We start from the raw sequence: 21,845 nt of genomic DNA, 5'->3' as shown, positions 1-21,845 counted from the left end.
CTCCACCTCCATCACCGAGGGAAATCCGTCGGAAATACCAACTGTAGAAAACAACGTCACTTCCTAGAAACTTTTTTCTCAAATATTTACGTCATGTTTTGAAACAACTACTTATTGAAGGTGTTTTATGTTTCTATCCTGTCTTTTCCATCCATGTAACAAAATATGACATGATCGTGTATATGACATATCATTAAAGACATACACACTCCATACTGTAGATGTCTCCAAAATCAATGGATATCCTTTTGACCACAGCTCCATGGAGAAACCATAGAAGAAAATAACCAGGAAATGTTACTTTTAAGCTAAAGGAATTAGCACTGTTTTTCTATTTCCTGGAAGAAGTTGCTGGAGCTGCCAGCAACTAACAAGTGTGAAGTAACAGTCTTCTAATTACCTCTAATTATTTAAATCATCTTTGCTTTAGGGTGGATTGTTATGGTGATGGAGCAACAGAATCACATGTGTTTCCTCTTGTTCAACAGAATCAGGAGCATAAACTGCAGTCCCTGTCAGCAGGATTGGGTGATTATTGGATATTTGCTCTAGTGTTAAATTAGAATGGAAAAGGTGGTCAGCTGTTTTAAGAAGAGCCCAGATGCTGTGGCCAGGCTGATATGCTTCCCCTGGGCAGGTGGAGGGTCCATCCACTATGCACGCTGGGGAAACGTCCTCAGCAGCTCCATAGAAGGTAAGACGCCATCTGTAAGTGCTGCACTTTGCACTGCTTATCTTTGGTGTTTGCTTTCAAATCATAATTTATTTCCAGACATTTTAACTATTGCTAATGTCCTTTATCTAAAAAACAAGCTGAAAAGGAATTTGAACATAAAAATAATGTCCTTGTACTGGGACACGTTACAATGGGATTATATTATAGTTTTGTTGTCTGTCACTTTCAGTGTTTGCTGTCAAACTTCCAGGCAGAGAGAGTCGAGCCAAAGAGCCGTTCTTTCAGAACATGCAGCAGGTTGTGGACGAGGTTATAAATGTGCTGTTACCGTTGCTGAAAGAGAAGCCGTTTGCTCTGTTCGGACACAGGTATGATAACAATCAGGCTTCACAAGTCACATACATTCTTTTATTAACATTTGCGCTATCGTTATCTGTTTTTAGTTTCGGTGCCTTCACCAGTTTCGCTGTGGCAGATGCTCTGAAGAGACTGCACAACCTTGAACCTGTTCATATCTTCCTGTCTGGTGCCTCTGCACCTTATGTGAGTTTATTGATTACATTTCACTGTAATTGGCCAGGAATATCCACACAGCACCAACCAGTATCAATATATGTATCCAACAAGTCTCTGCCAACTCTGTTGATTAAGAGTACTAATGTCCTGATTTCAGTTTTTATTTAAAAGCCTAGTTGTCCCCAAGGTACACCTGTGTAACTGATTCTTACCTATTATAACTGACCATAACTGCAGATAGTGGCATTATAACAAGGATGGCTTGTTATTAACCTACTCAGTATCTAATCTTAACCACAAGCCCCGTAGTATTTTCAAGACTTTCATCTTTAAATTTGCTATGGTTCAAAATGAGAATTTGCTGTATTTTATTCATTAAAATATCTAAAGCTGCATTGTGACGCTGTAAATTTGCCTGATTTAAAGCTTTAGTGCTTTTTGAAATGAATGTCTGTCACATTGAAGCCATTGCCAAATCAGTTGATGCAAAGCCTTTTAAGACAATCAGCTCCACAAAACTCTCTCTCTGCATTTCTCAGTGTGTTCAGTACGCAGAAACTCAAATGAACATAATTACCTCTTCTGAAGAGTCCATTATGTTATTTTAATCCTCCGTGGACCGTGTCCTCCTTGGTTACTAGCAAATGCATGGAGTTTTGTTGTCATTACTTAGCGTTCCTCATTTGGGTAGACAGAAACTACACACTATAGCTTTAAATAATTATTTTAGTGAGGTAAATCAATCAGCCCACTTGTGTTACCGTCAGAACAATACTGCCTTAAGACAAGAAATTGATAAATTTAACATATCACACAACACCACATTCCAACATCAATCCATTGGTTTTCTCAACCATTTATCCTGTTCAGGGTCGCAAGTGAATTTAACAATGTCATCTTTCAATAGCTCGGATAATATATAGAGGAACATTGTCAAAAATGTTCTCAGATACGATAAAGTCTTAAATAACAGGTGCATAGGACCAACAAATAAACTGTAAATTGCGAAGGAAGAACAGTGTGCAGGATTCCTATTTATTCAGAAGGAATTGGATACACTTCTAACCTGATGTAGGTCTACGGACCAAAACATCTGCTCTCTTCTACATATACCACTGTGAACAAAGTTTAGACCTGGTGTTGATAATATACTATTAATATGTTGTGTTTTGTCTTTAAGTCAGAGACGCGTATCAAAGCCCCGAAGAGAAGCGATTTATCTGACGATGATTTTCTCAAGTGGTTGATTTCGATTGGAGGAACTCCTCCTGAGTTGCTGGCGAACCCTGAAGTGCTGAAGCTCTTCCTTCCCGCCCTGAAGGCCGACCTGCACATTGTGGAAAATTACAGGTGGGCTGACTACTTAAATTAATCTGTATTTACCCTTAATTGTAAATAATTTGGGATTCAGAATGAAATGTTTTTAGTGACTGAAGTTGCTGACTTTCCTGCAGGTGTAGCGAGCCAGCCATTCCGTTTCTCTCCTGCCCAGTCACGTGTTTTGATGGAAAGGATGACATTCCTCATGACTTACAAGGTCAGGCCTCTCATGTCCTGCAGCAATGCATTATCACCCTGTATGTCAGTTTCTGGATCACAAGTCAAGGAAGATCTGGTTCCAGCAAATGCGTTTTACATTTGGCAGCTTGTTTAGGTGTTATGAATTGAAATAGGCCCTATTAGTGATTTAGTGCCAAATACAAATGCCTACAAACTCATGGGCAAATGTCCCATCTTCATGAGCACTAGCCTGCTGTGAGAAAAAAAACATCAGCAAAAGCTACCGTTGCTCCAAACTACATAGCAGACAATAGGCAGTGTTTGTAGATTTTCATAAAAAAAATAACATGTTATGATCGTACAGGGCTGTTTGTGTTCTCTGTGTAGGATGTCTGACTCCTTGTTCATATGTAAGTAATTGTATTTATATATTTCATCAACAGCTTGGAAAAACATCACATCAGGTGATTTCACCGTAAGAATGCTGGACGGATCCCATTTTTATCTGAAGGAGTCTGGAAATGAAAAGATTATATTAGACTATGTCACGAAGCAGGTGGAAACGTCAGAAATGGACTATTTATAATTAAATCACTTTAAACTTAAAACATTTTTTTTACCAATTCATTGTGATTGAAGTAAGTAAGTTCAGAAAAGTGAAAAATTGTGACAAATTTGTGTGTGGTGGATAATAAAGAGTCATTTAACACAATGTGACTTGTGCTGTATCAATATTAGGGCTACGGGTAACAGTTATTTTAGTATTATTGGATAATCTGAATAATACGTTAGTTTGATATAGTCAGTCAAGTTCCAACTGCTGAAGGTGACATTAATTACTTTCTCTAATTACCTTACTTTCATGTATTGGGTACAACACACATTAAAGAGCCCCTATTTGTTATGGAAGGTTGGTGAATGGCGGACCCAAAAAGCAGAGACGGAGGCAGAGGACAGTTTGATGGGTTAATGAAACATTAAAAATACACAAAACCAAAGGAGTCCTGGAAAAGGCAGATGAAAAGGTCATCTGAAATAACGTCCAAGTTATCAAATAGAAACACAGGAACATTAACTAACAGGACTACAAACTGGAGACGAAACCCAATGATCTGACACAGGACAAGGGGAACACCAAGACAGAGGGGTAACCAGACCATCAAAATAAAACAGGAAACAGAACAAAAGACAAGAACAGACTACCAAAGTAAGACAAAACTCCAAAACAATGACACTATTATGCTTTTCAGATTGTTTCTGTCTTTTAGTGTGTTATATCATTTTTTGTTGAAATAGGTGTATAAAGTACAAAAAACGTTTTCTTAACTGCTGGAAACATCCACCCCACATTTCTGTTGGAAATTCCTCAATTAGAGACGTCATTGATTGAGAAAGCCAGACCAGTTTTTCAAATGTGCTGCCAATTGTTGGTGCCTGAGCAAGCACAGCTCGCCCAGTGACTTGTTGAAATCTGGTTGACCAATCAGAGTGGGCCAGCTGACCAATCAGTGTAGACTGGGCTTTTCGAGAAGGCGGGCCTAGAGCTCAGACAGACTGTTTCAAGTGGAGGAGCAATGGCAACATGAGAAATATGTGTTTTCATCAAAGAATGTAAACCTTACCCTAACCATGTGATCAGCTTGTATATACGTATGTCAGATTAAGCTAAAAAGGCTCATTTTCATCTATAGTTATAATATAAAAATGCATATATATGAAAAGAACAGCCAAAAACAGCTTGTTTGAATGAATAAATGAATGAATGTCATCAATCTACTAATCAATTAAGTGGCTAATCCTTTCACTTAATACAAAGTAACTGACTCCACAAACAATTTTTATTTCCAAATCCATATTTTCAATACAGTTCAAAACCAGTCAGTCAGTGTTCTTTCTTAGAGGAACATAATATATACAGTATATATATATATATATATATATATATATATATATATATATATATATATATATACCCGTTCAGTTGTGCACAGATTTGAGATGGTGGAAATGTTCAACCAAACTTCATTTGTGAATAAATATATTGTGTCTTTAATAGATTTGGCTTTTTTTCAGTGGTCTTATTTTCAAGTTTAATATTTGACCTCAAGTACTTTTTTGACACATATGACAAAACACACCCAAATGTTATATCAAGATTATAGAGCTGCAATTATTTTCATATCCCTGAAATTAAATGTATCACCTTCATTTACAACACAACACATAATTATCTACTTTCTCGAAAAATGTTTCTGGATAACATTTAGGGATGAGATACTTCATAGGGACTGATTTGCAATGTTACTATGAACCAGAGGAGAGAATATGATGACGTTCGATGTATGCTAGCAAATAACTTGCTAATGCGTGTACAGGATGTCTGGCTTTACATGCAGCCTCCCTTTTGCTCAAGTTAGAGCAACAAACAGGAGCTGACAAGAGGGGCAAACAGGTTGCGAGACTCTGAATGTTTTGTCTAGATACTTAGAAGTAAGATTAAGCCATGGCAAGGAAAACAATTCTTTCCCTAGTTAAAACGTTGAAAAGTGCAAAAGCCTGAGGTTATGTTCTTTGTCTTTAGGCAGCCAGGTTAATGGGAGATGAAGAAGGGATGGAAAGCTGCTACTTTTAAAGGTGAGGTGGTGGTGGAGGTGGCAACTTCTTGTCCTTCTCCTGGGAGGCAGGAGTGTCGGCCTGTGCAAAGGAGTCGGTGGACTGTTTGCTGATGCGTAGAGGAACCAGGCGGCGCAGGTTGGTGGGCGTCCACGGCAGCATCCCCTGGGCCCGCTGCGATGGACTAACTGTGCCCTCGGGCTCGTCCTGAGCCTGCCATGGAGGGATCTCCATTGGTCCCATTGGGTCCTGGTCCGGCATGAAGGATGGATTCTCAATTCCAGCTGGTTGTAAGACAGAAACCGAATTAATGCTCACAGGATTCGGGCATTAAAGACACTAACAACTAGTAGTGGAAAGTAACTAAGTACATTTACTCAAGTTCTGAACTTAAGTGAAATTGTCAGGTACCTTTTGAGTAGTTCCATTTTTGTTACTTTACGATTCTACTCCAGTACAATTCAGAGGCAAATATTGTACTTTTTACTCCATTACATTACTCTGACAGCTTTGGTTACAAATTATTTTTCTGATTAGGATTTTACATTAAATATAATGCATTTTAAAGATTAAACCAGTGGTTACCAACCTTTTTGGCTTTTGCCTTACTAAAAACAGTGTCTAATTGGAGCCCATTGTCCCATTATCAATGCTTTGATTTTTAAGAAGTTCATTTAAGTAACCGCTTAAGGCCCAAGAAGGTAAAAACATTCAATGATTCATAAAACCAGCATAGTTTAGAGAAAAGTAGCGGAACTTTCTTTTTTTAATTCTTATCTGGCCCTTGCAAAGGACCTGACCTCTAGGTTTGGATCCACTGGACCAAACTTACAATACCACTACTTAAAGGAATTAAGAGGCAATACTTTATTTTAAGGGGTGTGCATAAGACTGACATGACACAATCATAACCATGACATGACCCAGTTTCTTAAAGTTTGATAATTAGGCCTGCCATGACAAATTTATGAGGTTGTGTTGTCTAGGTCAATGTCAAGCTGTCATAACACCGAGATTGTCATCTACCTTAATGACAAGTTGTCACAGCAAACATCTCAAGCAACATGATCTTTGCATTAAAAGTGTCATAATTGACCGAATGATACCTAATGACAGTCATGAACTTTAAAAAACACTCCCTCATGTGCAGGTGTTGTGCTATGGTTATAGTCAGTCTGATACACACTGCTTCAAATAAAGTGTTACCGTTAAAACCAACTCCACCTCAAACAGCTACAACTGTAAAAACATTTCTTACACATTGATGCATCAGTTTTAACAATCTAATGATGTCAGGTGTAAAAATAAATCTGACATCCCAGTCATGGGATAATTTACTCCAGAACAAGCATTTACAATAAAAAAGGTACAATTTCTGATACTGTTTTTGTACCTAAAGAGGATTGAAAATAAAGGACTTTTACTAGTATTTCTAGAATTTGGTATTGGTACTTTTACTCAAGTAAAGGATCTGAGTAGTTCTTCTTCCACTTATTCATTTTACCTCCTGATTTGTAGTTGAACTTGAAGGGGTATGAACCACCTGATGCCTTTAAGCCAGAGGCGCTGTCTCCCTCTGAGAACTCAAAACCTAGAAGTAGAAAGAAAAAGGGTTTTCATTAAGCACTTGGACCGTTCAGGGCTTACGTGTATTTTTTAAAACTAAAACACGGATACTAACCTTCATTATTAGCATAGTAGTTTTGACCGTCCATGGATTTCCCATTTGGCACCTGCAGGTAGTAGAATAGTTATTTTATTTGTAAATTACATCTTAAACCAAGTTACAAAATGTGAAAAGCAAAGCCGTAGTACATGTGTTTTGACTCTCAGGGCTGGATGTTATCATTGACTGTAAAATTAATGGACAGAGCATTTGTGACGTCACCCATTGGTTTGTGGAGATCTGCTATGAGTTGTTGAGTTTGCCGTTACGGGCGCAGTCACCCTGGTTGGGGATGTGATGATTTTAGAAGAGAGGGTGGAGTGAGGGAGGAGCCCTCACACTCTACGTTACGTTACACACTTTCAATGGGAATCACGTCATAGCCACGCCCTGCTTTGTCGACGATTTAACTAAAAAAAATGTACCTTATTCTGTGTTGCAGAAGACTTGAAACTAGCGATTAAGACTATAAACTCATTATGAAAATGTTTACTGAGGTAATAAATCAGGTGAGAAGTTGGTCCCTTTCTTACAGACTTCTACAGTAACCGACCTCCTTTAGCAACCTCAAAGGTTTAAGGCACTGCCGCATTTGCAGCACTTCGCTGAACCAATGCTTTGTCCATTCATTTTACAGTCAATGTGTATTATATTGCAATTATTTTTTCCAGTGCTGATTTTAAGTACAATGTCAAAATATATGATGAGAGTTTGTTATTAACTTACTTTCTTGCCAAAACTGTATTCTCTATTTTTTCTCAAATTTTGTTTTTAATTTTTAAAAAGGAATGCCTAAATAAAATATGCCAAAATTGTGATAAATTTAGATTTAAATCAGGTACTATCTGAACAGATATAAATATTTGGTAATATGTTTTAATATTACCAAATCTGGCAAGATTTTGGATGACATTTTTTTGATATTAGTGCTATGACCACATTTTGATTCATACCAAAAGAGGTTTTGAGTTTAATACCCTGCCATTTTGGCTATTGTATAATACCCTATGTAATCTATATCAGGGGTCTTCAATGTTTTTAAGACAAGGACCCCTTAACTGAAAAAGAGACAAAGCAGGGAACCCCTACTACATGTTGTATAAAACGAAGTCATGAAGTTAAGCATAATAAACTGGACCTACAATACTGTTTAGGGCGTCCTTTAACCTTTATACATACCTTTTTTGCATAGAATACTCGCTATTAAAATAATTGTATATGCTTTTATAAATCTTGGTTTAATGTTAAACATACATGTAGCACAGTGAATCTTTAGGGTTAACTGTATCTGTGGAGGCCTTAGTGACTACCTTATAGCTCAGATGGAATATATGGACTTTGCTGGAATTATGTAAAGACATTTTCATTTGTTTTAAAAGGACCCCTGGGGTCCTGGACCCCTTGTTGAGGATCTCTGTTCTATACTGTAAATAAAAATGACCTGTTGCTGGTCTTTCTTTGGGTGCTTGGTTATAGTCTTTGCTGGAGCAAGGCCCATCTTTGCAGACTTAAAGGACTCCAAACGGTTTCTCATGGTCCTCTGGAAGATCTCCTGCACCTCATTGTCATCTGTGTTGATATCAAAATGGTTCCGGCTGTACCTGTGCAAGTGCTATACACAAGAGAACAAGAGACAATTTTTTTTAAAGAGTCAGTATGAGAATTTGAGAGCAGATTTTTGATAAGACAACAAGGACAAGAAGACAGTAACTTGTTACTTGTCTGTAACTCGTTACTCATCGAGAGAGTTTGTCAGAAGTTTCAGACATTGTTTTTAATGGGACACTTTTACAGTTGCATAATGTCCTATGGGGCTTCTAAAGTTACAAAATAACCCTGATTGTGACAAACTGGGGGTGCAGGGTTTGAAAGAAGTGGGTATTTAGGAGGCAGGTTGCATGAAGCTATTGTGTTGCATGATGGGAAATGTATCAGGATGCAATGGCCTCTGCTGCATCAACTTTGACCATTCTTTGTGAGTCATTAGCCTATATGGAAATGCAATACAATTTAATGAATGTAGTGTGTATAGTGCTGTTACTGAAAATGCTTACCTGTTTCCTGCCCTTGTACAGATGCTGTTGCAGCAGGTGGTGAGCGTCGATGTCCTCTGTTTCCCTTGTACCCTGCATGGCCTTCTCATGCATTTGCAGGCTCACTGATGACACAGGGTCTTTTCTACAGCAGGAACAAAATACTGTCATTTACTTCATGTATTTTACCCACTCAGAATACAGCATTCATTTAGGCTTATCATAAAAAATCTGGTGGAGAATTGGAGCTAGATGGTCAGAGCGAGATTGTTTCTACTAGTTTGGTTGCTTGTTGTCCCCAGAGGGAGGTGTCTGAGCAGATCTAATCTATTATTATTGTTAATAATAATAATTATTATTATTAATGCACCTTTGGTATCTTCTATTTGAAGATTGTCAATCTTCAAATTTGTATATATAGAAATAAATGAAAGGAATCAGATTTTTTCAGTAAATTATTCCTCTTAAAGTTTGTTCTTGTATTTACGACTACCTTCTCCTGTGATTGTGGTGTGAATCAGGTGAAAATGTTTGCTCACCTCATAGTATCAGGATCATCTGACGCAGCAGCCATGATGTCAGGCAGAACCTCTGAGAATTCGTCACCAAACTTCTTCTTGAAGTCGATGATTGCTGATTCATTGCGGATAAATCCCAAAGAGCCTCTACGTTCACCCTACCACATCAAGACCAGAGAACTTCCTTTACCAACTGTCATTGACCAGCGCAGAATCTCATGTCTGGTCCTTTAATGTCAACTTGAACAAAACACACTTGAAAATACTTATGCAGCATTTGGCCCTCACCTCATCCACGTAGCCCACGGCATCCTTGAGGTTCAGCTGATGGAAGACGTTGAAAATGTAGTCTTGTTTCTCCCTCGCCTCCGACGTCAACAAAAACCTTGACATCCACTTCTCCTCAAATATTTTCCACCTTCATAGTGAAAGACGAGATTGTAGTTTCATTCAAAGCCATTTCATTGGTCCTACTTACAGTAAATGGTCTTAAACAGGGGTGATTCTAGGATCAGACCTAGATCAGCACCACAGGATGTTTAATCTTTATTTTCTTTGAACCTGTAATTGTTTGCCCTCTGTCACTAACAAACAAGTTTGAAAACTTTAACTTGAAGCACTAAAATTATTCTTCTTTTTTAAATTATTTTTTGCCAAATTATAATTTTTAGGGGGGCTGAGATGGATTCTAGGGGCTTGAGCCCCCCTAAAAAGGGTCTAAAATCGGCAAAGGGTTTTAAAGATGTCTTTACATACTTGCCCCTCAGGTAGTTATCTCCTATTTGTCCAGATATATCTTCTATGGCAACAAGCGAGTGTTCAAACACCTACAAAAACCAGAACAGAGATTCTGTAGTAGATGGACTACACCCTCATGCCTTATACTTTACATATTGTTTCCTGCTGCTGTTTAAGTTTGAGCTCTACCTTGTTCTGCACTTTTTCTACAAGTGTGACCTCTGCCACTGCAGCTCTCTTTACTTTAAGCCACGTGACAAAAGGTTTCATCGTTATTCCCTGCAACAGAAGGAAATTCATAAGTTAGCTGATATGCCTTTTGTGTGAGAAAGTTACAGAAAAAGTACCAATATTGTTGTTTAGATTGTTTAAATACAAAAACAGAAAAGTGGTTACCTGAAGAATGACAGTAAAGTACACTACAATGAGAGTAGTGCCGAGCATCAGTTTCTTCTCCTTTATTCTCTGGTCATCCAGCATCGCTGCCAGACCATATGCGACAGCCCCTCGCAGGCCACCATAGCTCATAATCAGCTGATCTATGAACGCAATAGGGACCAGCCTGTACTGGTTAAGCCACCAGGTTTGGATAAAGGTACCTGTGGTACACATGCACACAAACACAGTCTATTTTGTGACCTCTGATATCAAATAGTGGGCTCTTTGCACTCCAAACAAACAGCAAAAGACATAAATCTCACCAATGAATCTGTACACAAGGGTGAAGAAGAGCGTGAGGAGGACAAAGCCTGTGTTCCACACCCAGATTGTCTTATCGATGGCCGAGATGCCAAGGAACACAAAGATGATGGTTTCCGATCCATTTGCGAAAACCTTCATGACATATCTGACTGTGTTGACAGAGCTCTCAGCCATGTTTGAGTTGAGGTACTTCTGACAGCAAACACCACAGAAGGTGACCCTACAGAACAAAAAGCACAGAAATCGCTAAACATGTGTATGGTGTTGACCGTAAAACCTTCTATGTACAGAAATACAAATGAGATGTTTTTCATTGAGAACTCACGAAAGGATGGCAGACAGGGAGAGCATATCAGCTGTCAGGTAGGAGAGGTATCCCAAGACAAAGACAAAGCCTGGCTCAATGATCTGGATGTTTTTAGTGTATTTACTCAGTAAAGAGACCAGCAGTCCAAACGCTAAGCCAACGAGGGAACCACCGAACGCCACCACAAAGAAGGAAACTGGAGAGAGCGAGTGGAAAAAACATGTTATCCAGTATAACTTGTAAACATGTCTGCATACATATAGCATCTCGGAAACCAAACCCTGCTAGAGTCTATGGACTCACGCAGCAACACCTACACCACAAACACATGTTACTATTAATGTGTAAATACATATGACTCCTTACTTATCCCTTTAATGATCTCCACAGCATTAATTGCGGGTCCTCCCAGTTTCACAAACGCATCAAATACATTGAATAGCACCTAAGAGAAGAAGAAGAAAGTTAATTTTGGTAGAAAAATAGATTTCACCCTTACACACATACACACACACACACACACACACACACACACACACACACATTTATATATATGTATATTTGTACACAGTATATCTACATTTGTTAATTTCAAATGCTTTGTTCTTATTTTTGTAATTATTCCTTATCTTGTTCCTTATCTGCAGCTCCTATAGTGTCTTTAAATGGATCACAAAGGTTTTTCAATTTTCCTGTATTTTGGGCCTGTAATGCCAATGTGTACGAAATATGAGGCTGTACTAGATACTTTTACTTTACTTTTTGTTCAGAAACGTAAGCAAAAATATCTTGTTATTTTATTTGAACTCCATGGTTTGAACATTTGGTTTGAACACATGTATACAATTAATATTTCTCATCAGGTCAACCTCCTCAAGGAGCACTTTGATTGACCAGTGAGAGATAAAGTTCAAGCAAGATGACAAGACCTTAGTGAGGCTAAAGGTCTTCACTCTGAAGTGCACAATGTATGCATTCTTTACACTTTATGTCTTAGAAGTTTGAAAATGATGGATGCCTCGGCAAACTGTTCTGCTTCTCAGGTAACATATAAAAAAAAACAATGTAGCATACGAACCACTGTCACACCGTCGTTGAGCAGCGACTCTCCAAACACCATGATGAAGAGGACCTCATTCACGTGGACTTGCTCAAACACAGCAAGGACGGCTACCGGGTCCACAGCAGCAATCAGACTGCCGAAGAGAAGATACTGCAGCAGACCGATGTGGAGATCACCTACAGCACAGCACAGCACAGAGAGCAAAATATACACTTAATTGGGCTTTTATTTAATTGGAAAAAAGTTTAAGAAAACCAGTCCTTTAATCACCCTACAATTCACTAGTTGACTAACAATTCAACGACAGGTCTTTCTGAATAAATCCTGGCTCTCTTTTAAGTTGACATTTTTAGCCATACAAGCAGCAAACAAACAACCAATCCCTCTCATCAGATAAAATTATTTCCAACCCTAGTACAATGTTTTTTCAGTGCCTGGCACTGACACGCACCTCACACAGTTCAAACTGTAGTCACCTGTAACAGTTGGAGTGGACATTTATTTCACTGCGCACACCCCTTATTGAAATAAACTATAAAAATAAACAACAAACATAAATTAACACAATAATGAGAGTGACAAAGCAGCAGGAGTAAAAAGTCTCTGTGAAAGCCTCTTACCCATGGCTCCTCCCTCCTGACACCCCCACAGCGACAGCCCCAGGGTGGCGGCACACCAGACAGTCCCCAAGATGGCGTAGAGCAGGATGCCTCCCAAGTTGGTAAAAAAGAGCTTGTTTGGCATGGAGTAGCCCGCATCCAGGATGATTTGAGGCAACAGGAAGTAAAAGAAGACTGTTGGGGTCAGTGCGAAGGTCTGCTGAAGGTCTGCGGCCCAAACGATCCCACCCAGAATCCAGCCAAAGCAGATGAGCAAGGCACTCTCTGGGATCACATTAACCACCCTAGGAAAGGACTCGATGACTGAGAGAAGAGAAGGTTTTTTTCATTAAAAATGTATTCGAAACAAAGATAATATAATGTGAAACTTTATCTAGTGGGAATCACACACAAGAAAGTGCAGTTTCATAATTATCTGTTAAAAAACAATTCTTACATTCTTAGCTATTCAGATTTGACGGACAAAGTTTGAAACGCATCATACCTAAACCATGAAACTAAAACTAAAACTCAGTGAGGTTGCAAAATTGACAAATGATCAACTGAGAAAGTGCCACTTCTTGTTCTAGGCATATGATTAACTAGCATGGTGGTGCATATGAAAGGTTATAAAACTTTCTGAGTAAATAAAGACTTTTCTTAAGTTCACTGTAATGGCCTGACAAAGTGTCGTATATCCAATAATCAAACATACTGAACCATAAGAATAGACCCATTTCAAAATGCTGATTTCTCTGTCTAGCCCACAGGGCTAAAGATTGTTTGTATCATGTTCTATTTAAAAGTGGTTAAAGATTAAGTCAAGCCATTTTTGGATGAAGGTCTGTTATATTCCAATGCTATGTTTACATTTGTGCATTAGAGTAGAACCCAAAGGAAGCTAAGAGAGCAAGTAGAAGATCAGTGCCACCTGTAAATATGATGCATCAAACAGTGATTTAAAGTGATATAAAAGGTCAAAAACTTGCACAAACATGCATAAAAACTGTAGAAACTCTTCTGTTCTCAGGGACATCATGCCATCCCCTGAGATAACACAGACTAGTGTTCACTGATGCCAGAAGTTACACTGTTTGTTACACTATAAGAGCCATATCCTGTTGCAATTTCAAAAGAACAAATAGATAATAAAAATGTCTTCCTTTCCCAAAATAACCGTATTGGCACCGTTAAAGGCCCTGAAAAACCAAAATCCTTAACCAACGTTTTATTATTAACAATAGGATCTAGGCTACGTCACAGAAAATAAATAAATGAAAAAAATTGAAAAAAACAATGGGGGCTAGATGAACATACCATTTTCAGCCAAACTTCCCATTGCAGATTTATATATTTGTGTTTTTGTTCTAGCTCTTGTGAGTTGTGAGAAACTTTTACATTTATTTTGAAAGTGTTCAGGGGCTGTAACCCCAAAACAAGTTGAAATGAGATAATATGAATGAATTCATGCCCACGCCAACAAGCGGAAGATCTTCCAGAGTGTGTAACAAAATTATATCATTGTTATTATTTGACACTAGGTGGGTTAAAAATAGCTCAACATTATCTTGTTTGACAAAGGAATCTATTGGATTACAATATCCAAGTTCTGCATGATATAACTCTAATAGGCTGTTGCTTTGCTATTTTCTAAACTTCTTTTCTCATCTCATAAGATCAATGGTCCTATAAATTGAGTAATTAATAATAATGGGTGACTGGTAGTCCATACATATCTGTCTACATCATAAATGAACACTTTTATAGGACATGTCATTTCATAAAATGTTTGTTACATACCCAATTTAGCCAAAACGGCCACCAATATCCATATTGCAACTAGGTAAGGGGTCTTAACATGGTTCCACTTAAAGGTCACGATGGATATTCCTGTGATGACACTGGAGCCATTGCCTTGTTCAGTCTGACTCAAGTTGGATTTGAACTCAGACAGATGGGACTCTTGATGTGGTAGCGCCACGTCCCCGTTCACGCTTGGGATAAGGCAGATCAGTAACACTGACCCCAGCAGCCACAGGTGGACATATCCGCAGCGTTGCATTCGATCAAACTGATTTAAAAATTTAGTTAAAAAGTCCTTTTTTCTCAGATTGTCAAGCAGGGGAACTATTCGACCAGACCAAACTGCCGGACAGTATGTCACACCTCTTATCCCTCCTTTTCTTTTTGTAGATATGTGCTTTCTCTGTCTTTTGTATACTATCACTTTCTATCTTTTCCCTTCTCTTTCCCTCTAGTGCTCCATCTTTCTATCTCAGTCTGTGACTCTGTGTCCTCCGGCAGTCTGTGGTCAGCAGCGGAGCAGGGAATTCAGAAGTGTGCAGAACCCTGGACTCACCCTTTTATATGTACAGTGTCTCCTCTGTGACAAGGTTGTGTGTGTGTGTGTGTGTGTGTCTGTGTGTGTGTTGGAGGCTTATACTGTAGGTAGGGGGAGTACCGGATGTCCAAGAAAGGTCTCAGTTATTCAGTCATGTTTGAAACGTCCACTAGTTACTACTTCGTTTGCGCTTTTTCCGGTTGCTAAACGCATTAACTCAAGTTTGTGTGTGTCTGGGAGTGAGGACGTAAGAGATGGAGCAGAGGTCATTTGATGTTGAATGAATACCTGTGTGTGTTTGGTAACACTTTCACTGGCTTTGTATGACAGCTTTGTGCTTAGTAATGGTTGACGTTGACATTACTCAATCTTGGTTAAACACTCCCAGTCCTTTGACATAGGAGAGAGATGAGATGTCCTTTCACTCTCCAGAAATAAACCTCTACAATGATATAATGGAGCCATGATTCACTTCATAAGCTTATTCCTTTGTTTTGTCCTGAAACTTCCGACAATTACTTTATGAAACAGATTTTAATAGGATAAGTCCAGGAGCTCCATTGTTGTCCATAAACTGTAAACTGGGGTGGTGATGGTGCAGTGGATCTGACGCATGCCTTGAGTGCGGGGGTTTGGGGTTTGATTCCCACTGTGATACATCAACCAATGTGTCCCTGGTTGCTACAGAGGCAGGCAACCTCTGATATATATATATATATATATATATATATATATATATATATATATATATATATATATATATATATATATATATATATATATAGTGTCGGCTAAATTTTAAATAAAAAATACAAAATACAAACAGTGATCCAAACCGCTGTCGTTTATTTGGCTAAATCCTGCACACTCTGTCCTGATGCAGTAAACACTAAAACACAAAAAGTGTGTTCATCCCCAGCAGAAAATAGTCCCCCAAATAATACACTGTGGACTCCTCTTTAACTGACTGAAACCCACAGTGCCCAGCTGTTTAGGAAAATTACTGAGCCTCTGCACCAAATGAAACTGTACATTTGTGAGGCATCACACACAGTAGGAAAGTATTAATAGGCAGAGTAACACATTGTTGGTTTTGGTCTTTTCGTATTCACTGAACTTGTTGCATAATGATAAGCCAAGTTCCCTGTGGGAACAGTACAAGGGACAATAGACTCATTGGTAAGATGAAGTGCTTTGATGATTTGATACATGTAAGCTGCTATAGAAACGCAATGTTTTGCACTCACAGGTGTGTGCCAGTATGTCTCTTTATGTCGCTTTATATGTGACAAACATTTTGTCATGGTTTCTGACAGTGGTGGAAAAAGTAATAATACCACACTGTGAATATATTTCACTACAAGTCAGAGTAATGTATTCAGAACCTTACTTAGTAATTAGAACTATGTAAGTGTTCAGCTTAAAGTGTTCATTGTGGTGTAAAATGTGTGCAGTCAGTGTTTTAATATTATATCTGATGTTTTGGGATTTATATTTACATTTTACTGCTGTAGATGTTTAAGGTTGTGCTACTTTTAACTCCTTTATATATTGTAGGGGTAGTTTAATCTACAATGCATCATATTCTATGTTTGTTGCATCACTCTCCTGAAAAGTGTCTAAAAAGTCAACTTTTCATGTTGTCAGAAAAACAGCCCTGTTGTCGTGACAGCTGATCCAAGAGACAGTTAATTTAGCTTAAGAAGTAAGTGTCGCAACATTTAAATAAACATTTCATCTTTCAGTTGATCACGTCATTCAAAATCAACACATCTGGAGATCAGTGGTTTACATGTTACAGGATGGGAATGAAATATTGTTATTTGAAGAGACACTAAAACTGTCATGAAAATGGCGTGGAGTAAAAAATGCAATATGCAAGATGTGGTGGATAAGAAGTTCAAGTACAAGTACCTTGTATTTGTACTTAAGAGTAGTGCTTGAGTAAATTAGTTACATTCCACCACTAGTTTCGGATGTGCTCTGAATCCTGTTAATCATCTTTATAAGAACATTTAGCTGCACGGCCTACACAGTCAAGCATGAAACGCCCTTTTTATCCTTATTAACTAATGACCTAATACATATTGCTGAACAGTGGCTGGCCTTTAACTTTAACCTTTCAATCATTCTAAAGTGGACACAGCTCTGTGCACACTTTTACAAGAGGTCAACTTCATGGTCACATAGAGGTTGTTTTCAGACCGGGAGGTACATTAGCTGCAGTTAAGGATTAGTGTTAGTTAGGCGGCTGTGACACATAACTTTTTTGCTCAATAAAATGAGTCTTTTGGGACCCAGCAAACACTGTAACAGTGTAACACATGTGAATGTAGTTATTACAGTTAAATTAGTTTGTCTTGAAATACAAGTGTGTATGTTTAGTTTTAAACATTTTAATGTAAGTACATGTTAATCCTTTCCACACTCCAGAACAATCAAACATTTAGTCTTATTTTCTTTGTATCCCCAAAAAGTTTAACACCTATTTGAAATAGCAGACTTAAGGTGCATTAACACCAAAGCAAGCGATCGGGTGATCGAGTTGTGCGACATTTTGTCAACGGACGTTGACAAAATGTCGCACAACTCGATCACCCGATCTTTATCAACCCAATGTAGCACAAGTAAATTTTATATTTTATAGATTTGTCATTTCTGACCTAATTTCAAGGCTGCTTCCTTTCATGGACAAAGAGAGAAGGAAAAGAGACATGCAACTGGGGTTTGTGCTGGAGCTGGTTGAAGTTGAAGATTGGTGCTCCTCAAGGAACAGTGGGGCTCAGTCAATCAGTTTTTTTTTTTTTAATTATTTGTTATAAAACATATTTAACCTATGTTAACTCAAATTTGAGTCTAACACTTCTAACAAAGTGTTTAACCTCTAAACCTGCAAAATTTGGAAACATTTCTTTTCACAAAAATGTAAAGACAAATGTCAGTAGCTCTACTAATATCTACTAAAACTAAACCTTTTATTTTGTCATCACTTATAATGTCTTGTGCAAGTTACTGTCAATACAAACAGGACTGTAACATTGTCAGTCAAAGGCAGCACATCTCTAACACGCTATAGTTACTGTAAAAAACAAAAGAAAGTTAGTTAGTTGTGTCCTATTTCACTGTGTGGTTAGCAACATCAGTCATTTTCTGGATAATCTATAGACAACCACAGTCCCATATTTATGTCAGTGGAGTTGTACACAAACACACATTGACATTGTCCACAGTGCCACAACTCATTTGGGTCTGTTGTGTATACATGAATTGCTATTTACCATGTTCTAGGACAAGACAAGTACTCTGGCTTCAACTGGGGAGACATACTTTAGACATTATCAGAGGTCAAGCTTTCTTTAGGCCGCCATTTATATAAAATTCGTTTTTTCAAAAGTGGGTTTTGTCCACAACCATTTAAAGCATTAGAAAACAAGTAATGTTATTTCAGGTGACGGTTTATATCAAACCATCGGACGGTAGCATAAATTGATACATATAGATATATATATATATATATATATATATATATATATATATATATATATATATATATATATATATATATATACACACACATATACATATATATATCCCAAGATGAGTCCTTTGGCTTCTTCTGGGATTTCTATTGGATTTGTTCATGACCCCTACCAAAGAGCATCTCCTTATTTATCACTAATAGAAGTTCCAGGAAGCTCTCCAATCTCTTCGGTTCTTCATCGGTTATTTTATCCATTGATGGTTTCTTATTTGAATTTCCATTAAGGTAACTATATCAACACATACAGTATGTGCCTATTGCTATGTACAATTACATATACCGTATTAGAACATTTATACACATCACACGTACATTTCTTCATGTATGCATTTTAGAGATTAAGCTACTCCAAAGTAATTAAGATTAGCTTTACCTTAACCTGCTATAACATTAAAATGCTTACATGTTAATAGATAATTAATAATAAGCCAATAACATAATATGTATATTATTGTTAGACTAAATTGTTTTTGTTTGCTGTTTTTTGCAACAGTGAAACTTTAAATGCAGGACTTTTATTTGTAATGGAGTACACTGTGATGGTAATACTTTTACTAAAAGATATAAGTACTTCTTCCACAACTCTATCAACCCCCTTTACCATGAAAGTGTAAATTCAGCACTCTAATCACTGTCAAAAATCACAATCAAAAATCACAATCACAATCTAATGCAACCTCTAAATAAGTCACCACATCTTTATTATCAAAATACTTGCTCAACTAGATCGTATTTATTATCGAAATAACTGACTCACCGAATTTGCAGAGCCAGCTGACCAGGACCCACAGGGCCACCAGGTACGGGGTGGAGACATGTTCCCACCTCCAGCTCACAATAGCCAGAGTGGTGACTCCTGAACTGTTATTTCCAGTTTCAGTATGTGGATCTACTTCAGTCCCGGTGCTGAAGTTTGTGATGGTCTTTGAAGTGACATCACTGCTCAGCAACATGCAGATAAAAAGTGCAAATTGCCATGTAGCTGCCATGTTTGGGGAAAACTGCTCCACAAACTCTTACTGCAAAAGTTATTTAGACTGCTAACTCAAGTGCTGCAGGTCAACCTCAGATTAGGAGTCTTTCATTCCTCTCCTGTGTCTCCTCCTCCCTTCCGAGATCAGTTTTACGTTGTTCTTACCGATGCCCACATCTTTGGCCTGAGCATTCTCTCCTCTCTGCAAGGATCCCACTTTTAACAGCCATTGAAGCTCAGCCCATTCTAATACTCGTCTCTCTCCTCCCACTCTCTGCCCAGACCAGCTAGTTTGGCCACTTTCCTCAATGGAAAATTTGATTCTCCTGTCTTTTGCTTTATTGTCTATGAATGTTTTATAAGCCGATTTTCACCAAATGTACCGAATTATTTGCAAAATACCCTAATTTTTGAAGCAATTCCTTGTTTATATAATACTTTTACAAGCAAATATTTAAGTAAGATCTTAGTTAAAGTAGGTGTTATGTTTCAACATTTTCAAAAATACTAATTTTTGTTTTACACCCTAACTCCTATTTTCTTATTGTTTGCCAAGAACCGCCAAGGTCCGGGGGATCTCTGAGGACCGCCGTGAAGCATTTTGAGCCATCAGGTGGATCTTGGGGAGTTCTGTGCGCTGCAGCCACGGAGGGAACACTCCATACATCTGCACACACTGCCATGAAACAGAGATGGATTTAAATCATCCATAATTCCAGTTTCTCAGTTGTAAAGATGTCATACTTTAAAATATTTAACTTTAACTGAACCCACCGGGAGACACTGTGGGAGGTGCTGCGGGAGTATGGGGTGGGGGGGGGTCCCTTCTCAGGGCCATCCAATCACTAAATGACCAAAGCGACAGCTGTGTCCGGGTTCTTGGCAGTAAGTCGGACTCGTTCGGCTGGGTTGAGGATCAGCACCTCTAAATCTGAGGCCATGGTTTTCAGCAGGAAACCGATGGAGTGCCTACTCCATGTAGGGGATGAGTCCTTACCCCAAGTGAAGGAGTTTGAATACCTTGGGGTCTTGTTTGCGAGTGAGGGGACAATAGAGCGTGAGATTGGTCGGAGAATCGGTTACCTTCGATTTATCGCACCCCTGCTGGAGCTGCTGCCCCTGCAAACCGATACCGGATAAGCGGATGAAGATGGATGGATGGATGGGATGAGTCAACATGATCAGACCTTGTTAGCCTCTCATTAAAAACAAAGAACTAATACTTGTATGTGTTCACTCTTTCTATTTCTACACCTTTGATTTCCACTGCCTCAGCTTTGATCTTATTTCTCCTGTAATCTATGACTAATCTTTAGTTTTCTTCACATTGTGTTCCAGGAAATGCGAATCGCAATAATCAACAAAGGCTTTTATCTCATTTTGATAGTAGCTCTAGTCATCCTTTTCAATTAACCCACTGAGCGCTGTGTCGTCAGCAAATTTAACAACCTGACAGCTTGCCTGCTGTGGACGGTAGTCTGCCGTGTAAATGGTAAAAAAGCTAGGTGATAAAACAGTTCCCTGAGGTGAACCTGTGTTTTACATGATATTGTCTAACTTAACTTTTGAGTTCAGCTTAACAAATTGAAACCTGTTTTCTAAAACATTTAGAATAAAAGAGATAAAAACACCTGGATCCTTCATCATCAAAAACCTGTGAGCAAAAGCGAAAAGTGCATAGCACCCCTTTAATTAGTTAATCCAGAAAATACTTGGCAGATTACTCAAAAATGGAAGTAATGGTTAGCTGCAACCCAAGAGTCTATCATGGCTCAAGCCTGCGTTACAAACTGGGGGGGTAGCATCTGAAAGACCATGGGCCATATACCAGTGAGATAGTGTTTAACAAAGAGACGCTGTTGGTTGCATCATGGAAAAGGATTTGTTCCACCCTTTTATACAGTTTATACCGTCTATGGTTCCATTCAATCACACGTGTCTTTGTCCCCTTGTCGGTTCATCATTGTTGTTTAATGTTTGGAGCTTTTGTTACCTGTTACCTGCCTGCCTGCCTGCCTGCCTGCATCTGGTCCATAGACTTTAAGCCTTGTTTCTTGAA

At 38.4% G+C, this 21,845-nt stretch overlaps 2 protein-coding genes across 3 annotated transcripts; one reads left to right on the top strand and one right to left on the bottom strand.

Annotated features, from left to right (window-relative positions):
* The first annotated feature begins 125 nt into the window (after positions 1-125).
* Positions 126-3,404, top strand: olah (oleoyl-ACP hydrolase). Its single transcript, XM_034892855.1, has 7 exons — positions 126-374; positions 564-694; positions 906-1,044; positions 1,120-1,219; positions 2,373-2,542; positions 2,647-2,729; positions 3,136-3,404. Exons 2-7 carry the CDS (start codon positions 565-567, stop codon positions 3,276-3,278), a joined length of 765 nt encoding a protein of 254 aa, XP_034748746.1. The 5' UTR covers positions 126-374; position 564; the 3' UTR covers positions 3,279-3,404.
* Positions 3,405-4,933: 1,529 nt separating this feature from the next.
* Positions 4,934-20,004, bottom strand: LOC117957051 (sodium/hydrogen exchanger 3-like). 2 transcript variants are annotated; one of them, XM_034892579.1, is made up of 16 exons: positions 19,571-20,004; positions 12,953-13,255; positions 12,348-12,508; positions 11,636-11,714; positions 11,288-11,465; positions 10,962-11,182; positions 10,657-10,859; positions 10,450-10,539; positions 10,279-10,349; positions 9,811-9,940; positions 9,544-9,680; positions 9,026-9,149; positions 8,413-8,583; positions 6,987-7,041; positions 6,810-6,896; positions 4,934-5,589 (listed from the first exon to the last, which is right to left on the bottom strand). In XM_034892579.1, the coding sequence occupies exons 1-16, from the start codon at positions 19,800-19,802 to the stop codon at positions 5,321-5,323; spliced, it is 2,511 nt and encodes an 836-aa protein (XP_034748470.1). In that variant the 5' UTR covers positions 19,803-20,004; the 3' UTR covers positions 4,934-5,320. The 2 variants fall into 2 exon arrangements, with proteins under 2 accessions (XP_034748470.1, XP_034748471.1); XM_034892580.1 differs by having other exon boundaries at positions 6,987-7,038.
* Positions 20,005-21,845: the final 1,841 nt, after the last annotated feature.

Source organism: Etheostoma cragini, chromosome 14 (genome assembly GCF_013103735.1).
Source record: "Etheostoma cragini isolate CJK2018 chromosome 14, CSU_Ecrag_1.0, whole genome shotgun sequence".
Lineage (NCBI taxonomy): Eukaryota > Metazoa > Chordata > Actinopteri > Perciformes > Percidae > Etheostoma > Etheostoma cragini.
The sequence above is the reverse complement of the archived record's forward strand: the minus strand, read 5'-3'. Positions and strand labels throughout refer to the sequence as shown.

Bases quoted from the DNA above. Each gene is read 5' to 3' on its own strand.
- olah (XM_034892855.1), top strand. From the start codon at position 565: ATGGAAAAGGTGGTCAGCTGTTTTAAGAAGAGCCCAGATGCTGTGGCC. The intron at 2,543-2,646 runs GTGGGCTGACTA...ACTTTCCTGCAG, and splicing joins CACATTGTGGAAAATTACAG to GTGTAGCGAGCCAGCCATTC. The intron at 2,730-3,135 runs GTCAGGCCTCTC...TTTCATCAACAG, and splicing joins CATTCCTCATGACTTACAAG to CTTGGAAAAACATCACATCA.
- LOC117957051 (XM_034892579.1), bottom strand. From the start codon at position 19,802: ATGGCAGCTACATGGCAATTTGCACTTTTTATCTGCATGTTGCTGAGC. The intron at 9,150-9,543 runs GTGAGCAAACAT...TTCCTGCTGTAG, and splicing joins GATGATCCTGATACTATGAG to AAAAGACCCTGTGTCATCAG. The intron at 8,584-9,025 runs GTAAGCATTTTC...TCTTGTGTATAG, and splicing joins TGTACAAGGGCAGGAAACAG to CACTTGCACAGGTACAGCCG.